This window comes from Salvelinus namaycush, unplaced genomic scaffold (assembly GCF_016432855.1).
Source record: "Salvelinus namaycush isolate Seneca unplaced genomic scaffold, SaNama_1.0 Scaffold248, whole genome shotgun sequence".
NCBI classification, from domain to species: Eukaryota; Metazoa; Chordata; class Actinopteri; order Salmoniformes; family Salmonidae; genus Salvelinus; species Salvelinus namaycush.
The window spans coordinates 223,036-243,410 of NW_024059319.1; the positions used below are offsets into that span (position 1 = coordinate 223,036).

At 41.4% G+C, this 20,375-nt stretch overlaps 2 protein-coding genes across 2 annotated transcripts in view; both read left to right on the top strand.

The window, feature by feature from the left end:
* The first annotated feature begins 286 nt into the window (after positions 1-286).
* Positions 287-15,115, top strand: LOC120039018 (B-cell linker protein-like). The gene is made up of 19 exons (XM_038984550.1): positions 287-408; positions 3,817-3,842; positions 3,975-4,009; positions 4,350-4,390; positions 4,656-4,749; positions 5,001-5,095; positions 5,207-5,258; positions 5,624-5,707; positions 6,030-6,058; positions 6,242-6,278; positions 6,885-6,963; positions 9,664-9,691; positions 9,836-9,866; positions 10,274-10,379; positions 11,364-11,401; positions 12,076-12,107; positions 12,289-12,357; positions 14,005-14,163; positions 14,438-15,115. The coding sequence occupies exons 1-19, from the start codon at positions 400-402 to the stop codon at positions 14,552-14,554; spliced, it is 1,161 nt and encodes a 386-aa protein (XP_038840478.1). The 5' UTR covers positions 287-399; the 3' UTR covers positions 14,555-15,115.
* Positions 15,116-15,890: 775 nt separating this feature from the next.
* LOC120039011 (clathrin heavy chain 1-like) overlaps positions 15,891-20,375 on the top strand; it is a gene marked incomplete at its 3' end in the record, with an annotated part of 35,736 nt that continues 31,251 nt past the window's right edge. Inside the window, exon 1 of the mRNA XM_038984541.1 lies at positions 15,891-16,096. Coding sequence (XP_038840469.1) covers positions 16,055-16,096 — 42 coding nt within the window. The remainder of the gene's footprint in view (positions 16,097-20,375) is intronic.

Consider the following 20,375-nt stretch of genomic DNA (forward strand, 5'->3'; position numbering starts at 1 on the left):
GTAGAAATGTTCTCTCCAATATTCTCAATATACCTGCGTCAACATTGTATTTTTTCATTATTGGTCTTAAGAAATATATTTTAAAACCATATTTTGTATTTGTTTTCATAAATTAGTTATTGCATTTTCTTATTGGCACAATGAAAGTGGCAACTGATTAAAATTCCATATAATTTGAATTAGTTATCCACATTGCAATGTTTTGAAAAGCAGCCTTTTATTTTAAAGGTTTTTTAATTACCATATCAATTTGACGTCATCGTTTGTGCTGCTGGCAGAATACTAGTGTGCTGGCCTACCTGTATCCCTTGTCCCTCTCTTTCTCTATAGCCTATTTGCATGTGAGGCCAGCAACAAATTAATTTCCTCATGATTTGAGAAGAGAGAGACACCTGAATCATGACAATGGTAATGTACAGTTTGAATTTTTTTACCTTCTCAAAAGAATCAGACAGTAATGGAGCATATACACTTTTCTATTCGTATAGAGACTTCTCACTTCGTGTTGATAAAAGGAAGTTGCACCTAGGCCTATTTGCCTATAACAGGGTTTCTCAAACTCGGTCCTAGGGACCCCAAGGGGTGCACATTTCGTTTTTTTGCCCTAGCATAACACAGCTGATTCAAATAATCATCTCATCAAGCTTTGATAATTCGAATCAGCTGTGTAATATTAGGGCAAAAAACAAAACGTGCACCTGTCAGCTGTGTAGTGTTAGGGCAAAAACCAAAACGTGCACCGAGTTTAGGAAATGCTGGTCTATAACGTTACATCTTCTTATCTTGTTCGCATGCTATTGGAAATACTGTAGTAGGCCTGCTACCTTCATTACAGTATGGAAGACTGTGATTATTGTTATAATGATGCGTCATACTTTTATAAAGGCAGCGTGGACTTTCAACTTTTCGTACAGTGGCTTTATTGTTGATAAGTGTTCCCAGTTATTGCGTTCAACCACTGTCTACACAAGTTCCCAATATAAACACCAACACAGTGTAATGCCTATTGGATTATGTTAAGGAATGTTTCATAAAAAATAATTCCCTAAATTAAAGGGTTCCATAGCAACATGTCCATGTGCATCAATTGTTGTTATTTCCGTGTGTTAATGATGTATTTGTTATTAAATCATGATAGTGCAGTGATTGAAAGGGAAGTTGAAGCATGGCTTGGTACGTGCCACTGCCAATAATGTCTAATTTTCTTTCTGTACACTCGTTCACTAGGATACTTCCCACACTTTTAAAAGCCTAGGATTGGTGTGCATGGGCTAGAGAGATTCCACTATATTTCTAATATTAGTCATTTTCTTTTAAATCATTGAAGGGAAGTGAACAAATGCACATGGAGAGCCACAACCACCTGACCTGTGCCATAAAGGTCCAGACCTCTTGGAAGTGGTCGTAGTAGCTATGCACACATACTAGGAAGATATCCATGATAGCTTATGGTTATGCTTGTACAATAGTAATGCGCCATGATGTGAAATAGACTAAGAGAAATCTCAAGAAAGAGATACCCAATACATGTATGGCTGTACCATTGCACTTTAACCAGGTGTTGACAGGACCAGACACCACTGTCCCTGTTTGCATCAGATAAGGTTCACAGTCACAAGGTCATTTCCCTTTTCCTCCTGCGGCTTATGGTTTCCCAGGGTCCGTAACAATGTCCTTCTTTTTGGTGACTACTCACCCTGGCTTAGAGGTATGGTTTTCATACCTCAGATGTGGTCTAAAGTCAAGCCAAGCTCATTATTGAACACATTGCCTGCTCCCTCCCTTTGTAGTGCACTTGTAGTGAACTTTTGACCAGGGCCCACTATATAGGGCATAGGGTGCCATTTTATTTGGGACACAACACCCTCTGTTTTGTAGATTTCATTGTAGATATTATTAAAATCTGCAACCTCGATCCCTAAAGAATGGGAAACATTGGCAGCATCTTTATGGGATTGAAACCTACAGTACATATCTCTCCTAATGCAGATAGTAAAGATCCCAACAAGATATGAGGTCTTGTGTGTATTGTTGTCTTGTTAAAGTCAGTTTGACTTTGGACCACATGACGTATGGAAACATCTGACAAAGTTTGAATATGGGGTGAGCTATAAACCTTTTTAAAGAAGTTGGCTGTTCTTATATTAGACTGCGGGTGTTTCAGACTGCGTGAAAAGCAAGAGGTTGCTATTTGAAAGAGCTTCCACAGATACTGTTGGTTGGATAAGGAACATGCATTCTGAAATGACAGATTTAGACTCCTTGGACACAAACAATAACAAAGTAAGGATTCCTCAGCTTACTTGCTGTGCTTTTCTATATTTGGCCATCGACATGTTTCAGTGACTCTTGGTCTAATAACCAACTACTACTTCTAAGGTAGAAAAAACACAAATTTTTAAATTAACTCGTTCAACACTAAACTTGACATGCTAATGATTTAAGACAATGTGGCAGGACTTAAATATGTTAAAGATGGAGCCTAGGACTGTAATAATTGGGGAAATTATATTCAAGGTTTTGTCGACCTGAGGCATACATATCAGTCATGATATCTTCCTTTACACTGAATACACAAACCTTCACCTTGCTAACCATAATGCCAAAGAATCCCTGAAGTCTATCAAATGTTCATTGATTGATTACTTGAAATTGATTGATTGACAATGACACACTGTTTTTAAGAATTAGGATACTGTAGAACAGAAAAGACCATGTTATGGGGGCTGGCTTTGTTCATTAACGATGTTCACGCACAGGAAATCTAAATATTAAACAGATGAATCAACTCAAACTGTGCTTCTCTTGCCGTTTCTCTATTCTCCCAGTCTCATTTTCCCCTGTCCCTCCCCCTCTCTCTATTTTTGTGATAATTTACATCAATCCTTCTCCTCTCTGACCAGCCCTGCTGAGAATCAGCCTTGTGGGAAAACACAGCCAAGTTCACTTCCTGATTTTAGTCACCTGTTTTTATCTCTGTTTCATCATAGGTACAGTGTGCCTCCCTTAACCTCCCCTCCCAGATACAACAATGTGTGTGGCTTCACTAGATAATTTGTTAAATTGTGTAAATAGTTTATTTCTGCATGCAAGGCTAGTGTATAAGAAATATACACAACCGTTCATACGTTTGGGGTCACTTAGAAATGTCCTTGTTTTTGAAAGAAAAGCAACTTTTTTTGCTCTTTTTAAAATGATAAACTTGGATTAGCTAACATAACGTGCCATTGGAACACAGGAGTGATGGTTGCTGATAACGCCTATGTAGATATTCCATAAAAAAATCAGTAGTTTCCAGCTACTATAGTCATTTACAACATTAACAATGTCTACACTGTATTTCTGATCAATTTTATGTTATTTTAAGGGACACAAAATTTGCTTTTTTTTCAAAAACAAGGACATTTCTAAATGACCCCAAACCCTCAAAAGAATGGTAGTGTTTATTTTTGATTTTGGGAATTTTCAATTATCAATATTCCCCTGTTGTAGTTTGTGATAGTTTAAGTCTTCATCAAAGTTGTTTTCATTTATTATGACCTGAGGTCTTGTCTTTTGATTAAAACGCTGTTGCCTGGCTTAGTGACCTTCGGTACTTAAAGCAGTCATTGACGCAGCCTGTGTAATAGGTCTGATAGCGAGGCTGACGGGAGAGGGTTAACTACATGTAAATGTCTGGGATGGCCTAGACATACAGTATAACTGAGGGTGCCCTTTATTGTATAGTGTCACACAAACGGTTTGAAAAGGTTAGTGTTTAGATCCTGTGTGTGTGTGAGAGAGATTTTAGTCCTTCTGTTTTCTTTTCTTTTTCAGAGTTTCTTTGGAAAATTAAAGAACCTGTAAGTAGCCTAAAGTGTCTATCAAAGTTCTGTTCTTCATTCTTATCTGCCTTCCTCTGAGCAGAACCATAAGCCACTGCCATGATACAGCACAGAAGTAACCAACATTTTCTTTCCTCTTTTTCATTACAGACACAGTGGGCCTCCAACTCCACCCAAAAGGATAGGTGAGCCTTCAGGAAATCCCCCTTATTATGCTATTGGGAATATATGGTTCCTCTTTATGGAAGTTATAGTGTGAAGTGCTTATTCTGCTCTCTCTCTCTCTCTCTCTCTCTCTCTCTCTCTCTCTCTCTCTCTCTCTCTCTCTCTCTCTCTCTCTCTCTCTCTCTCTCTCTCTCTCTCTCTCTCTCTCTCTCTCTCTCTCTCTCTCTCTCTCTCTCTCTCTCTCTCTCTCTCTCTCTCTCTCTCTCACTCATATGACTCTACCTCTCTTGTCCTCCATTTCTCTCTCTCTTATTCCATTCCCCTCTTTACTTTCTCTCGCTCTCTATTTCTTTGTTTCAGAGAACAATGCGGGGTATGGTGGGTGGCCAGAAGATGAGTTTGTAAGTAGGAGAATACACACACACACACACACACACACTTTTGTTTTACTATCCTTGTGGGGATCACAAAATTGATTCCCATGCAGAATTCTATTTTCCCTAACCCATAACTCCTAAACCTAACCCTAATTGGAACCCTAACCCTAAAATAGCCTTTTCCCACAGTGACTGGCGAAATGTCACACACACGACTGGTACACCAATGGATATTTTGTTGTGAGAGGTCCTGTGTAGTCATCTTGGTGTGTTTGTGTGTGGATGACAGGATGAAGAGGATGGGGACACATATGAGGCACCCCCCTGTGAGAGACCCGCCATGAAGGTTCCTTCCAGACATGTGGAGGAGAATGTCTATTTGGGTAACCACCACTGTAGAATATCATTCTCATTTGAGATCCGCTAATCTGACTTTCATGTAAATCATGCATTCATGCCAATTGGAGATTTGCTTAAACTTAAGTTTGGTGCGTGGATCTCCAATTTAGGTTTTATCCCTGTATCTATTGTATTGAGGTGTGCATTTATGTGTAAACTTTTTCAGAGGGACTATAGCGCTTGGCTTTGTAGAACAGGACGTAGCGCTCTGATTGGCTGTTTTTGGGTTCCACAGAGAGGACGTCAGAGCGGTCCAATCCTGTTCTCCCCAAAAGGCAGGCAGCTCCACCCCCAAGGCCAGCCAAGATGGCGCCCATGGGCAAAGCATTGGTAAACTATCAGAGTAGCACTGCCCATATCTACTTTTCACTTTAGCCTGTGTGCCTACCTCTCTGTGTGCATTATTTTAGTGTTATTTAATGTCGTCTTTCCCCTTTATAGAAACAGCAGCCTCACCCTGAGGAGTTCTACATTGACCCCAACACCAAGAAACGTGAGACTTCCCGCTCTATCATCCCCCCTCTCTTTCCTCCGCTCTCTTATCTTCCTATTCGCCCATCTTCCTATTCTCCCCTCTCTCTATACTCTTATCCTCCTCTTTCTATCCTCCTATCCTCTGCTCCCTATCCTCCTATCCTCTGCTCCCTATCCTCCTATCCTCTGCTCTCTATCCTCCTATCCGCTGCTCTCTACCCTCCCCTCTTAATCCAGGACATCCTATTTGATTGTGTATTTTGAATATGAACACATTGTGCCCTATACATAGATGTGAATGTTGATTCATGAAAAGGTGTAACAGTTAGTATAATTCTTGACGCATTTATTGTACAGGAGAATTCCCTCTCTCTCCCTCTCTAGCGCCTGAGGTAGATAGGAAGGAGAAGCCAGGGAAGATGTCTACTCCTAAGAAGTTTGCCTCTCCCCCACCACCTGCAGAGGAAGGTAAACTCTACAGTCATAAGTCTAGTTCCTACCTGACTAGATACGTTGCATTGCATCTACCAATGGTTGCATGCCACGTTATCAACTATGCAGTCAGTTATCAGATGGCTATAGCACATGATGTGGAGCTGATATGTTAAATACCTATCCAGGTGTTGTAATATCTGGCATCCGTCTGTAATGTATTCAGGCTGAACTTGACCAAAATAATACCCTGGAACCCTGGACTGATATCAGTGTGCTATTACATCAAATTACCACTAGAGGGATGTGTGATACTGCAACTGTTTCTACATCAGCCTCTTTTCTTTCTTCTCTGCAGATGTCTACCTGGATCCTAATGAAGGACAGGTGAGTCCAACACATCATTAACAAACAGCCTCACCCCTAACCCCCTACCTCCAGCCCCAAAGCTTAAGCCTTTGCATCTGCTGTACCCTTTTAACACAGTCACAATGTATACTCAGTATATTCAGTGGTTTCTAATTCAGCCAGAGAGAGGTGATTAATATGTGTGTTGTGTCTCTGTTTCAGGAAGACAGTGATGACCTGTATCTAGAGCCCACAGCGGGTCAGTTACTCCCGTAGGGCCACCCAGTGCATTTATAATGAGGCTTTGACTAGTATGTGTATTGCAGGATTGTAATGTGATTGTATTCGAGACAGTTGGGTGTCCACCCAAAAATGCTGGACATCATGAACACGAATCAGAAATCAAGCGTCGCTTTGAATGACACACACCTGTCTCGATCAGTGAGAGAAGATCTGAAATAGACAATATGCGTACACATTGTTAGATTACCTCATGGAGCATGTATTTAATTTAATAACAGAGCATTTTCTAAATTCAAACGTTTCACCTACAACTAGCGATGAGAGTGGAGAAGACACCGATAACTTCCAAGTTAGAGAACTAAGGAAGTATTGTCATGTAAAGGTTAGTTGAAAAATTGCTGCCGGTGCTTAACACTACCTAAGCTGTGATGTAGATGTAAACATTCACATATCACATTACAATCCTGTAGCTACTGGTTTGATTGGTTGGTTGATTGATTGGTTATAACTTCAGAGAGACTATCTTTTATGAGATAGAGACAGGAAATTCATTCCAAATTATACAAGTCAATGGCTTATTTTGAGAAAAAAAGATATACTACTGTCTCTCCTCTATCTCCAGCTTGCCCCCCTGCTCCTCGTGGGCCCATGAGGATGCCCCTCCCACCCAAGACAGCAGCCACCCCTCCCCCCATGCCCATGTGAGTACACCTGTCAAGACATGAGATGACAAATGCTCAAACTCATCATGGTGTAACATAAGTGTATATCTTATCCAGGAGTAAAAAGAAATGGCATTTCTTAATGGTATGGGACACCCAAGCGCACGCACACATTTATTTTTATACTACAAAAATTAGACGGTAGCCTACTCTGCTGACACTGACAAACAGATGAATAAAAATGATGTTGTCTGATCCATATAATCGGCCTACAAAAAGGGGAGACGCACATACAATATGACGTCCATCTAACCTGGAGGAGGAAATGATTGTCCAAAAACAAACAAAAGTGGCACTGGCCCAATGATAAAGACAGTCAATATGCACACTCACTAGGGAGGGATAAGGCTGATGTTCTCTGCTGGTGCCAATAAGATAGGCTACTTACTGTTCACTCAATTAAGTTAACAATTTTGATAACTAAAAGACAGATTGGAGTCTTTTCATTGCAAATGGCTATTGCTGTATGGAGATGACAAACAGTTTTTCTGCAATTGTATTTTTTTTAAAATATTGTCATTTGCCTGCCTGGATCTCTGCTTTTCACTGACAGTCGCAACTCAACAATCATCTATTTGGTATTTGCAGCACCCGTTGCCCAAATTGCGGGCCTTTCCGAGTGTACGAGTGTAGGCTATGCGATTTAACTTTTACCCCTTTTTCTCCCCAATTGGTAGTTAGTCTTGTCCCATCGCTGCAACTCCCCTACAGACTTGGGAGAGGCGAAGGTCGAAAGCCATGCGTCCCCCAAAACACGACCCTGCCAAGCTTTTTGACCTACTGCTCCCTTAACCCAGAAGCCAGCCGCACCAATGTGTCGGAGGAAACACCATCTAGTTGGTGACCCAAGTCACTTTGCAGGCGCCCGGCCTGCCACAAGTAGTCGCTAGAGCGCGATGGGACAAGGAATCCCAGCCGGCCAAACCCTTCACTAACCCGGACGACGCTGGGCCAATTGTGCTCCACCTCATGGGTCTCCCGGTCACGGCCGGCTGTAACACAGCCTTGGATCAAACCCGGGTCTGTAGTGATGCCTCAAACGCTGCAATGCAGTGTCTTAGACCGCTGCACCACTTTTTTTTTTTTAAAGCAAATGATCCTCTGTAGCCAAATCATGCTTTCTGGTGTAGTAGCTTATTTTTAATTATTTTATTTCTTTCTGTATAAGGAGTAAGCTAATTAGGATTTATCTTTTTTTCTATTCAATTTACTTTAGGGAAAGCTTCCCATAGCCTGGACACACTGCCTATGCCTTTTTAATGTGGTATAAACACAACCAGTCATGATGTTTTCATCTGATTGTCAAACAATCACTTAACAAAGGTGCTTCTGTAGGGTACCCGCGTACATTCGTTCCACTCAGAAAATAATTTAAGCATCCAAACCGCAAGTGTACTGTGCACCCGCAATTTGATGAATGGAAAGAGACATCTGTTATAAAACACCAGTGGTGGAAAAAGTACCCAATTGTCATACTTGAGTAAAAGTAAATATACCTTAATAGAAAATGACAAGTAAAAGTGAGTCACCCAGTAAAAGTCTAAAAGTATTTGGTTTTAAATATACTTAAGTATCAAAAGTATAAATAATTTCAAATTCCTTATTAAGCAAACCAGATGGCACCATTTTCTTTTTTTTATGGATAGCCGGGGGCACACTCCAACACTCAAGACATAATTTACAAACAAATCATGTGTTTAGTGAGTCCGCCAGATCAGACGCAATAAGGATGACCAGGGATGTTCTCTTATTAAGTGTGTGAATTAGACCATTTTCCTGTCCTGCTGAGCATTCAAAATGTAACGAGTACTGTTGGGTGTCAGGGAAAATGTATGAAGTAAAAAGTACATAATTTTGTTTAGCAATGTAGTGAAGTAAGAGTTGTCAAAAATATAAATAGTAAAGTATAGATACTCAAAAAAAACTACTTAAGTAGTACTTTCAAGTATTTTTGCTGAAGTACTTTACACCACTGTAAAACACCTACGTGTAGTGTAATGACATTCTGCAGTTGGCATTAGGCTTACAGCATATACACATGTAGCCTGAATTAATGCATCCACTGTTGTCCACGCGCGCCTTGGTCTCGGCCACTCATCTCCACCTTGTCCATGAACATCTCGACCACTCGTCTCTGCTTTGACAAAATGTAAGTGTTCTCAAACCACAATGGAAATTGGAGCGTATACATCCCGTTTTCCAGTCAATTCACTAATTTGTTATGCGGCTGACATGCGGTAATGTTAAATAATGGTGTAGTAGCCTATAGTTTTTTGGGAATGCTATGGGCATGCTGTATTAATTGTGATAGGCTCACGTTTTACCAGTACGGCGTACCCCCACTATTTATTTAGATGGGATGTCGTACCGGACCGAACCGCCTTACTTTCACCCCTGTGTATATCCTCACTTCCATTCCGTTTATAGTTATGTAAATGAAAAAATTTGATTGGACTGGGTTAAACTGGCCTTTACACCATCCCAGTTACTAGTACCGTTGTATGTCTTGAGAGAAGCCAGATATGGCCAGATCGCAATTGTAAATGAGAACTTGTTCTCAACTTGCCTATCTGGTTAAATAAAGGTGAAAAATATATATATATATTTTAAATATTGTATTTGAGTACTGTTGTTTGACATGCGATATCAGTCCCACCCTTTCTGCCTGTCTCTCTGTAGAAAACCTCCAGTGCCCAGAGCCAAGTCTGTAAGTTTCTCCATGGTTCACACGTTTTAACACAACACTGGCCTGTTTCACACATTCTCCACTGAACATGTTTTTTAGTGCAGGAGTATAGGCTTAATCTATGCCCATATGTTTGTATTAGTTAAACTTTTTGCTCCATTCCAGAGTTCTCTATTGGTCAATGAGGCAAAGACAGGTACGTGACACACTACCTTCCATCTGCATTGAAAAGAGATCATGTCTGCATCCCAAATGGCCTATTACCTACACGCACTACTTTTGACCAGAGCCCTACATAGGGAACTGGGTGGGTGCCATTTGGAATGCAAGCATCAAAGATGCACTCTCGAACTTTAGCATAATTTAAGCCAATAGTGGAGCTCACGACCCAAAAGTGGTCTCTGTCTTTTGTGTACTATGTCATCCATTTCTTATATGTTACGTCCAAGTTTGTATACCTTTTTAGCAATTCGTATTATATGTTACGAATCCAATTTGTACTATATGTTATCAATTTGTTGTGCTTAAGAGAAGGAGTGTATCTTTAAGTGAAAATGCAGAAACTGCTCCATTGCTGTGTTTCTGTGACCACCCCACCCCCAGCTCCTCCCCCTGATATCAGGCGCTCCATGTTCCTTGGCAAACTGCCCCCACCCACCCTGGGCATCAAACCCCCCCTCCCTGCATCACTAAAGGAACCCAAACCAAGGTGAGGCTTGGGAGCACAGCCACGCTCACAGCACCATGCATGTACACGCTAGATGAGACCATGCTACACACAACATGCATGTACACGCTGGATGAGACCATGCTACACACAACATGCATGTACACGCTGGATGAGACCATGCTACACACAACATGCATGTACAAGCTGGATGAGACCATGCTACACACAACATGCATGTACACGCTAGATGAGACCATGCTACACACAACATGCATGTACACGCTGGATGAGACCATGCTACACACAACATGCATGTACACGCTAGATGAGACCATGCTACACACAACATGCATGTACACGCTGGATGAGACCATGCTACACACAACATGCATGTACACGCTGGATGAGACCATGCTACACACAACATGCATGTACACGCTGGATGAGACCATGCTACACACAACATGCATGTACACGCTGGATGAGACCATGCTACACACAACATGCATGTACACGCTGGATGAGACCATGCTACACACAACATGCATGTACACGCTGGATGAGACCATGCTACACACAACATGCATGTACACGCTGGATGAGACCATGCTACACACAACATGCATGTACACGCTGGATGAGACCATGCTACACACAACATGCATGTACACGCTGGATGAGACCATGCTACACACAACATGCATGTTTTATGTGTTAAACATGTTTAGCAGGTTGATGCTTTATGAACATTCAATCTTGTACAAGCAGCAACAATCAAACACACATAGATACCACTTAGTATTGCCTGATAATGATTTCCATTCTGTTTATAGTTATCCATACAGTGTTAACTTTGTGGTCTATAAAGATTATATTTGATAAGTGTGTGTATCTATCATAATGTAAGTCTTTGGATTATAAAGGCCTACTGTTCTTGCGTATAAATAATGTAGCCACTGGACTATATTGCTCATATTATAGTAAGCATGTTGGCTATTGTTGGACTTGGTGTGTTTGTTGCAGCCCTCCTCCCCCTCCTGTTGTACATTCTACTGCAGCAGGTAAGAGCCTGCTGGGAACAGGACCAGTTTTGGGTCACAGCTGAAAGATTGAAATGGGAAGAATGGAAGGATGCCCGGAACTCTGAAATTAAGATCACTTTATTGGTCAATTGCACACAAAGTCCAACAAAGTTACGCTTTTAACCCAAACTGCTCTGAACGACACATACATATACAGGTTTTGGAGAGGTTTGGGGGGCTGCCACACTGGGTGCCTGGGGAGCTGTTGTTGTGGGGGGGGTTAGGTGCCTTGCTCAAGGGCACAACGGCAGGCAATGGCATCTAGGATTTTATACCAGCAACACTCACTTCCCGCCAGATTTTCGTACCCGGGATTCGAACTGGCAACCCTCTGGTTGCTGGCTCACCTCTCTCACCGCTCGGCTCCAACTATGGTTTGCCTATCAGAGTTGTGGGCACCCTTCATTCCTTTAGGTTAGTTTTTTTGCATGAACAAGTTGGAGGTGCATATTGTTTGTTTTTCTATACTTACATAAACTGGAAGCCATTTTCATTATAACGTGAATTATAACAACATGTTTTAACCCCTGGGTAATCTAGGGTCACTCTGGTTTGTCAGTCGTGCTATCCAGTATAATAGTGAACTTGCATTATTATGAGTAGACTGTAGAGCACTCAACACATTGGTCGACACTAATTTTTATCTGTCAAAGTTTCTCCCCCTGGTATGAAGACGACCATGCAGGTATGCGTCATTCCATCTCATACTGCACCTCTCATATAGTTGTGTAATACAGTGTTAAAGTGCTACAAATGTTGCTGCAATTCTTAGTTGAGTAGTGATATACCTGATGTATGGGCTGCCCTTGGGTAAAGTATCATGACAGATAGGGCAGGGTGTCATAGAGAACTGTGGTGTGTTACAGGAGAAAGAGTGGTTCGCTGGAAACTGTGATAGAAAGACTGCCGAGGACTTCTTACTGCAGATCAACAAGGTGGGAAACAATAACAAACTGGAGATGAGCATGGACACAGACATACAGTTCTTGGGGTTGGGTTAAATGCGGAAGACACATTTCAGTTGAATGCATTTAGTTGTACAACTGACTAGGTATCCCCCTTTCCTTTCTTGAAGTTCCACAATAACAATGCATGTAGATTTAGAAACTCCAGCTCTGAAGCACACCAGGCGAATCAATATGATTAGTTATACACTAAACAAAAATATATAAACTCAGCATGTAAAGTGTTGGTCCCATGTTTCATGAGCTTAAATAAAATATCAAAGAAATGTTCCATACGCACAAAAATCTTATTTCTCTCAAATGTTGTGCACAAATTTGTTTACATCCCTGTTAGTGAGTATTTCTCCTTTGCCAAGATAATCCATCCACCTGACAGGTGTGGGATATCAACAAGCTGATTAAACAGCATGATCATTACACAGGTGTACCTGTGGGCACAACAAAGTGCCCCATGGTGGCGGTGGGGTTATGGTATGGACAGGCATAAGCTACGGACAATGAACATAATTGCATTTTATCGATGACAATTTGCCTGCATGGAGATACCGTGATGATCTCCTGAGGCCCATTGTCGTGCCCTTCATCCACCTCCATCACCTCATGTTTCAGCATGATAATGCACAGCCCTATGTCGCAAGGATCTGTACACAATTCCTGGAAGCTGAAAATGTCCCAGTTCTTCCATGGCCTGCATACTCACTCGACATGTCTCCCGTTAAGCATGTTTGGGATGCTCTGGATCAACGTGTGTGACAGCGTGTTCCTGCCAATATCCAGCAACTTTGCACAACCATTGAAGAGGAAGGGGACAACATTCCACAGGCCACAATCAACAGCCTGATCAACTCTATGCGAAGATGTCGTGCTGCATGAGGCAAATGTTGGTAACAACAGATACTGACTGGTTTTCTGATCCACGCCTCTACCGGCAGCAAGGTATCTGTGACCAACAGATGCATATCTGTATTCCCAGTCATGTGAAATCCATAGATTAGGGCCTATTGAATTTATTTTCTTATATGAGCTGTAACTCAAATTTTGAAATTGCTTCATGTTGCGTTTTTGTTCAGTATAGTTAGTCCGGCATCATTAGTGCATTAGCCTGTCATTAGCCTGTCAAATACATCCACCTGTTTCTCTTTTGTTCTCTCCCCTCTTCTCTCTGTGCTGCTCAGTAGCTGCTGCTGTTTTATGTGTTATAATGCTGCTGGCTATGAGTGTTTCTGTCTCTGGTCCTTTGTCTTCACTAACACAGCCGACCTGTTTAATTTCACGCTGAAATGGACAAGCAATGATGTGAGAGTAATCTCAGTCATAACTCCCCTTTTATTTGACTGCAGACACAGGTTTGCAGGGAGGTTCTATCAGACACAGGTTGACAGGAAAGGCACAGGGCAGTGCAGAGGGTAATAAAGTATTCTTCCAGGTGTGTGTGTGTGTGTGTATAGCTTCTGGGTTTAGCTGACACACACACCATCAGTGAGTCTGAGTCATCTGTGCTGATTCAGAGGTCATGTGGGTTTTGATACTGATATCCACTGTATCTCTCCTCCGCTCCCCTCGTCCCTCCTCACCCTCTTCTCCCTCTCACCTCTCCTACCACTCTCCCTCTTGTAGGACGGGGCATTCCTGATACGTCACAGTTCAGCCCAGAATGCCCGTCAGCCCTACACACTGGCTGTCCTATACAGACAGAAGGTCTATAACATCCCCATCCGCTTTCTGGAGGAGACGCGTGGCTACGCCCTCGGAAAGGAGGGCAAGAAGAATGAGGAGGTGAAGAGGCAGGGGGAAGGAGAGAGAGGGGTAAAAGGGTATGGTGGGATGAGGGGAAAAGACAAGAGGCTGCAGGAGGAAAGGAGGATTTGAAAAAATAATGAAGAGGTCAGGTGAGAGAGGAGATGATAGAGGGAGGATGTGGGAGGAACAGAGGCTGTGTGGAAAAGAGACTAAGGAATGCAACTTAGTATTATACTGTAACCTCTGCATTAACTACTGTAGTAACTCTCTCTCCCTTTCTCTCTGTCCCTCGCTACTCCCTCCCTCTCAGTTTTTCTGTAGTCTCCAGGAGATCATCTCTCACCACAAGAATAACCAACTGCTGCTGATCGATAGCAAGAGTCAGGCCAAGCACACCACATATCTCACTCACCCTGCTTGTCCATAAACTACATTACCCATACCCCCCCCCCACAATGTCTCACCCACCCAGCCTGACCATAAACTACACTACCCTTAACCCACAAAATGTATCTATACCAGCCCGTCCATAAAGTACATTAAATGCTGCCATTAATAACTAAATACATTTTACAAACTTGGAAATACTACTTTCAATAGTCATATTCCTCACCCACAACATGTCCATTACAACCCCTCTTTTTGTTTTGTGATGAAAATGGCTGGAAGTGTATTACAGTATATCTGTGTACTGTATATGTTTGAGTGTTTTAAAGTATGCTGTAATTATGCCTGTATGACCTTAGCAACACTTTTTTGGGGGGGGGGGATTTGATTTGAATACGCTTGCACCTGAATAGAATAGTGAGTAGACTATGAAAATGAATATTCAATACTTCATTCTTGCTCGGACTCCATTTTATGCAGTTTTGTTTCAGTGATGTTGGATTCACTTTTGGGTCCACACCTGTGTTGTGAATACTGTATAAGTGTTGGTCATCTGTATGTTTCTATTTATAATAATATAGACTGAAATGTTCTGACATCCGGTCTGTGTTGTTTCATTCTGTTGCATTTGGAACACCACAGCATGAATAGCATTTTATTTTCCCTCAAAGTTGAAGTTGTTTAGATTTCCAAAATTGTAAGGTTTCACCCTATTTCAACCCACCGAAATAAGACCATAATCGACATGTCTTTCCATAGCACAACTCACCAGTGAGCAGTTCAGAAATGTGGATTTGTGGCAGAAAATAAAAACCTTGATGATAATGACAAAGGGATAGGTGAATGATGTAGGTGCTGACTAGTTGAGGTGTGGTGGTAGCGATGTACACATACATAGCCTAAAAGCATACTATTACCTTGTCTCATACACTATTTCAGTTCCTCTTTTACAATCTTAACATGTTTTCTCACTTCTGGTCTCTTTTCAGCGGGTGGGTAAAGGCACATTCCCGACGTCACAGCATTGGAGTTTTTAGAAATCAGAATGGGAGGGGGCTTGTCACGTGCCTTTTATTTCGAAGTTAGAAAAAAATAAGGGGGAAGGGGCTGCGGAGGGGTACATTGAGGACATCGATGTTTTAGCCATCTGCATTGGTATTTGTGGGGGAATCCTATTGGCCGACTGTAGGGCTTATGAATAGCAAATGTATTATTTTGTAGAATACCATAAACATTTGAGCTCCAGCAATTTTTTTGTTTTCTCTCAGAGCTTTAAAGTCTAATTGTTGTGGACTATTTTACTTAGCGGAAGCGTAGAGTTTTGGTTCAGGAGTGTTGTTTGGGTGTTAGGCTACTAAATGAGTGCAGCACTGAATTCGGGTGATATCAACGTAAGCCGGCAAGACGCCTTTCATTGTACATCGTATTTTACCTTTGAGAGCTTTTTGGGCACTTTTAATACAAGACAACATTCATTACTCCTCGTGTCCCCTTCCCCTTTCCTTTTCTCCGGACACTTGAAACACAAAAAGCCTCAAAAATGGCTCAGATACTGCCGATACGATTTCAGGAACATCTGCAGGTAAGAAGACGCTAACAACCGAAAAGACACAGGCTGCATTTTCGCGCAGTTTTTCAGACATAGAAACACCATACCGCAATTAAATGGAATCTGACAGGGCTGCATGGAGAGTGCTCAATATAGACACAGGCCTAGCTAGCTTCTGTGGGGCAGATGATGACTTGTAAAAATTGAACAGTCAGATCGTATTGGTAGCCTATAGTCTGCCATCAGCGGACGCGACAATACAGCCAGTGACTGGACTAAGCAATGAACTCTTGTTGGAATTGAGTGATTTACGATAAATGTATGCAGTTAGATAAACTATGGCTCAACGGTGTTTGGATGTGGCTAGATTAGATGGCGTCATATTTTTTAATTAGTAGGCCATGTTGGAGAACACCAACTATCCATCGGTTTCTTGGGGCCAAAGAGAAAGTTTGTGACGTGCCCACCTCCCTCCCCTCCAGTGGCTCGTTGCTGTGGCAACATCAAGACTGAAATTGCCTTTCACTAAAGACCTCTTTCTCTCTGGACACTCCCCAGCAAATTACCATTTGCCATGTCTACTACCCACTCGTTCCAATGCAGCCAACAGAGCCCACCAACATTCACCAGTTACATTTTAAAATGTGGAGCCCCTTTTATATGAGGAGTTGGCAAAACAGCACTAACAGATCTGGGAACAGGGTCGAGATCTGAACCTCTATAGCACAGGTGGCATGCTTTCCTTTTACCTATATAGGGTTGCTGGTTCAAGCCCTACTCTGGTTGTTCCCCCTCCATTGCTACAAATGGATATATTGAAAGGCAACACAACATTATTTGAGCAATATTTTACCAGACAAATTGATTGATAGTGTATCCCTTTATTTTTATTCCATGTGTGATTTATTTTTGGGCCTGCTCTGATTGGTAGGCTGCTGTGATCAGTCATGGCTCCAGCTGAGAGAGAAATGCCAGGAATTTGCGAACTGAGGACTTTGGCCCTGAAGTTTTTTTCTTTTTTCTCCTGTCTTGGTATTTACAGCCTCTACGCATTAAACAGTATAGTCTGGTTTGGTTAGGTCTGGGTTGACATACACTGCCATGTAGACACAGATAAGACTGGCTTTTGTTGTTTTTGCTTTATGTACAACTACTGCTGGACTTATCCCAAATGTATAAGGTTATCCATAAACAGAGCACCCCCAATATACATAGGCACGCACACTGTAAATTAACATTGCCAGTGTCACATTGTGTGTTCTTAAACATGTCAATAACACTAAGCTGTGTTTAGTCTAATACTCCTTTTTCCCAGGCTTGACTGATTGACCCTACTCGTGTGTGTGTGTGTGTGTGTGTGGAGATGTATTTAATGTAAATGGATCAGTGATCTGTGCCCTTCAGTATTTCATTTATGATACATTGTGTTTGTTAGTCTATTAGCAGATTAATGATTTATTTTGGGGTTCTGTCTTTGACAAATTAGGTTCTGCATTATGTAGGCCAGATGTTGCTGAAAACACCCAACCATTTGCTTTAGCTCAGTGGGCTAATGGAGTCCATGAGTCTCACAGAAGTCCCAAGTTCAATACCTTGTAGTTTAGCCTTAGCCTGAGACTGCCCTAGTGAGAGGGAGAGACCTGTGAGGTATGTAGCCAGTCATAAACAGATTGGCCATAGGGCACTTTGAGCAAATGCCAGATGGCTGGTCCATCTTTGGGCCAGTTTTTAGTGTGTTTTTGCACATAAATAATTACCATTATTTGGCAAAAAAATTGGCTGGTGTGTTAAATGCCTGGGTTGATTTCTGGTCCCAGTCAGTCTCTGTTGCCTGTTCATCAGCTGGTTGCCTGTCAGCTCCCTGCTTTGGGATATTACTCTCCAGTACTAACAGAAGAGCAGCTCCCTGCTCAGGGCTGTTGCTGTTGTCTCCACTAATAGACAGATTAGGTAAGCAGGCCAATTTAACCCATAAAATCACATCAGGGCAGGAAGGGGAAGTGAGATCATGATCATAATGCCCAGCAGAGCACCTCTGACAGCACTGCTGTCGGCTGGAACAGCTCTGTCTGCACCGGAACGAATGGCTGGTGTCCAGCCAACCAGTCAGTCATATTACTGCTTACTACCCCCCTGCACAACACATTGATATGGACAAAGCCTAAGTAATGAAACTCTAAAAATAACACACCCACACCAGCCTCTCTCAGCTGAAACAATACACCTAACTGGAAGGAGCTGTCCTCAACTATAGTCTATTTTTGTTAGTCTATATTATTATGATTTTTTTTGTTATAGCAACAGTGGTGATACTGAATATGGCAGGGTAACATGCCGTTAAACTGACAGCTCAGGAATTTTTGAAAGATGAGAATCTCTACTTTTTTTCTTATATTTTTCTTAATTCATTTATATTAAAATATTTATTTTGAAAGATCAAAGTATCAGCTATCACACCATGTAAAGGAACTACCTAACTTTTTAATTTCTTCATAAAATGCAATGAACTGGATTTAAGCCCATGTCAACTCTGTCAGACACCATTTAAAGGCATTCAAATTTTCACATTTGTTTTCAAGCGTTTAAAGGACTTGATTGTGTAATTCTAACATTAGATTATTCAAATATGTCATATAGATCTCAAGTTATTTTTTATTTTATAACGCTATATAATGCTCCAGCACTCATTTCGTTTGCATTTTGGCATGTTTGTCTAGATTCAGCACATAAAACATTTTATAAAGCAAACATTATCTGTTACATCTAGCACAGCAAATGCGTTGTTTAAGTATGTTGCAGAACAGTAATATAAATATTTTTTTCTCAATATTAACAAATTGATCTTAAGGGGGTTAGCCATCACTGACGGACTTGACAACAAATACTAACAGACCTATTTTTGCCTTTAAAAGTTCAACAATTTTCAAATATAGAATATTATTCATTTGAAAATCCTCCCAAAAAATCTAACAATTCTTTCAGCACTCTGATGGAATTGACGTTAGACAAAAATCTGACGGAGTTGATGTTTTACGAAGTTGTCAAAAAAGATCCCCTTATTCCAGTGGTAGTCAAAGTAGAAATGTAGTTTTACCTCAGTTGCTTTGACTCTAAAACCTCATTTAAAATAAACATATTTGAACCAAAATGTATATCCTATCACGGAGATGGCGTTGACAGTTTATGGTTGTGACCAAGGTGATTTCAATATTGTTTAAATCTCTCAATTATATATCTTGACAGACCATGAGTAGTCTTGTTGTACTACATGTGAGGAAGACATGAAGAAGAGGTCATTATGGTGTAGTTCATTCCTGATTTATTTATGATTGAAGAGAAATCTGACAGCGTTGACCAAATTTCTGGACACATATTTTAGGAATCAGTTTTGAGAGAAATATTCTTTAAAGTCATAGAGCGCTATTGCAAGAGACTAGATAAGCCTAATAGGGCTGTGACGATACAGTATTGCACATTTTTATTCTTTGGCAAAAATGAGAACACAAAGCAGGCCAAACTCTTCGGTCCCTTTTAAAAACATGCAAACTATTGTGTTCTGTAAATGTAACTCTAGATGACAACATAATGTTTGTTTCCAACATTAAGGCTGTTTTCCTAAAAAGGTTAAATCCACTTAGTGTTTTGTTTCCTTGCCACTATACTAACGAGTATCGCAATACTGGTATCGTCCCTGCTCTACTAGATCAGGTAATGTCTCAGTTAATATTCATTATTGCCCGTTTTTAGAAAATGTAAAGCCAGAGGAATGCAGAGAACAAATCTGAGCTGTGTTATTAGCTAATACAATACACTTAGGACTAGAGTACATACACATTTAGGCAGGCCTGCCGCCTCAGATGCTGCGTTTAGACAGGCAGCCTAATTCTGATCTTTTTTCCCACTAATTACTAATTGGTCTTTTGACCAATCGGGTCTTTTTCAGAGCTGATATGATTGGTCAAAACGCACGCGTGTGCGTGCACTGGGCTGTGGAAACTGTGTGTCAATGTGTGCACAGAGATTGGGTTCTGAAGACACTGGGTTGTGGTTGCGAGTGATTTAGTTTGGAATGTTCTATGAAGGAGGGCAGTGGGGAGATGCTTCCGGTGACTCAGCCACCCCTCCCCAGGCCTTTCACAAGCACTGTATTATAGGAACTCCTCTCTCTCTAGACATGGTATGTCCTCCCTCCCCTATTGCCTTAGCTTACTCACCTTCCCCCCCATCTTAATCCATCTTTCTCTGTCATTTTGGGCTAAATTACATCCTATTCCCTCTAGTGCACTACATTTAGGGAATAGGGTTCTATAGG

What these genes read in the sequence shown, in the direction of transcription:
- LOC120039018 (XM_038984550.1), top strand. An exon ending in TTTGGAAAATTAAAGAACCT is followed by an intron (nt 3,843 to 3,974) that starts GTAAGTAGCCTA and finishes TTTTCATTACAG; the next exon opens with ACACAGTGGGCCTCCAACTC. An exon ending in GTATGAAGACGACCATGCAG is followed by an intron (nt 12,108 to 12,288) that starts GTATGCGTCATT and finishes GGTGTGTTACAG; the next exon opens with GAGAAAGAGTGGTTCGCTGG.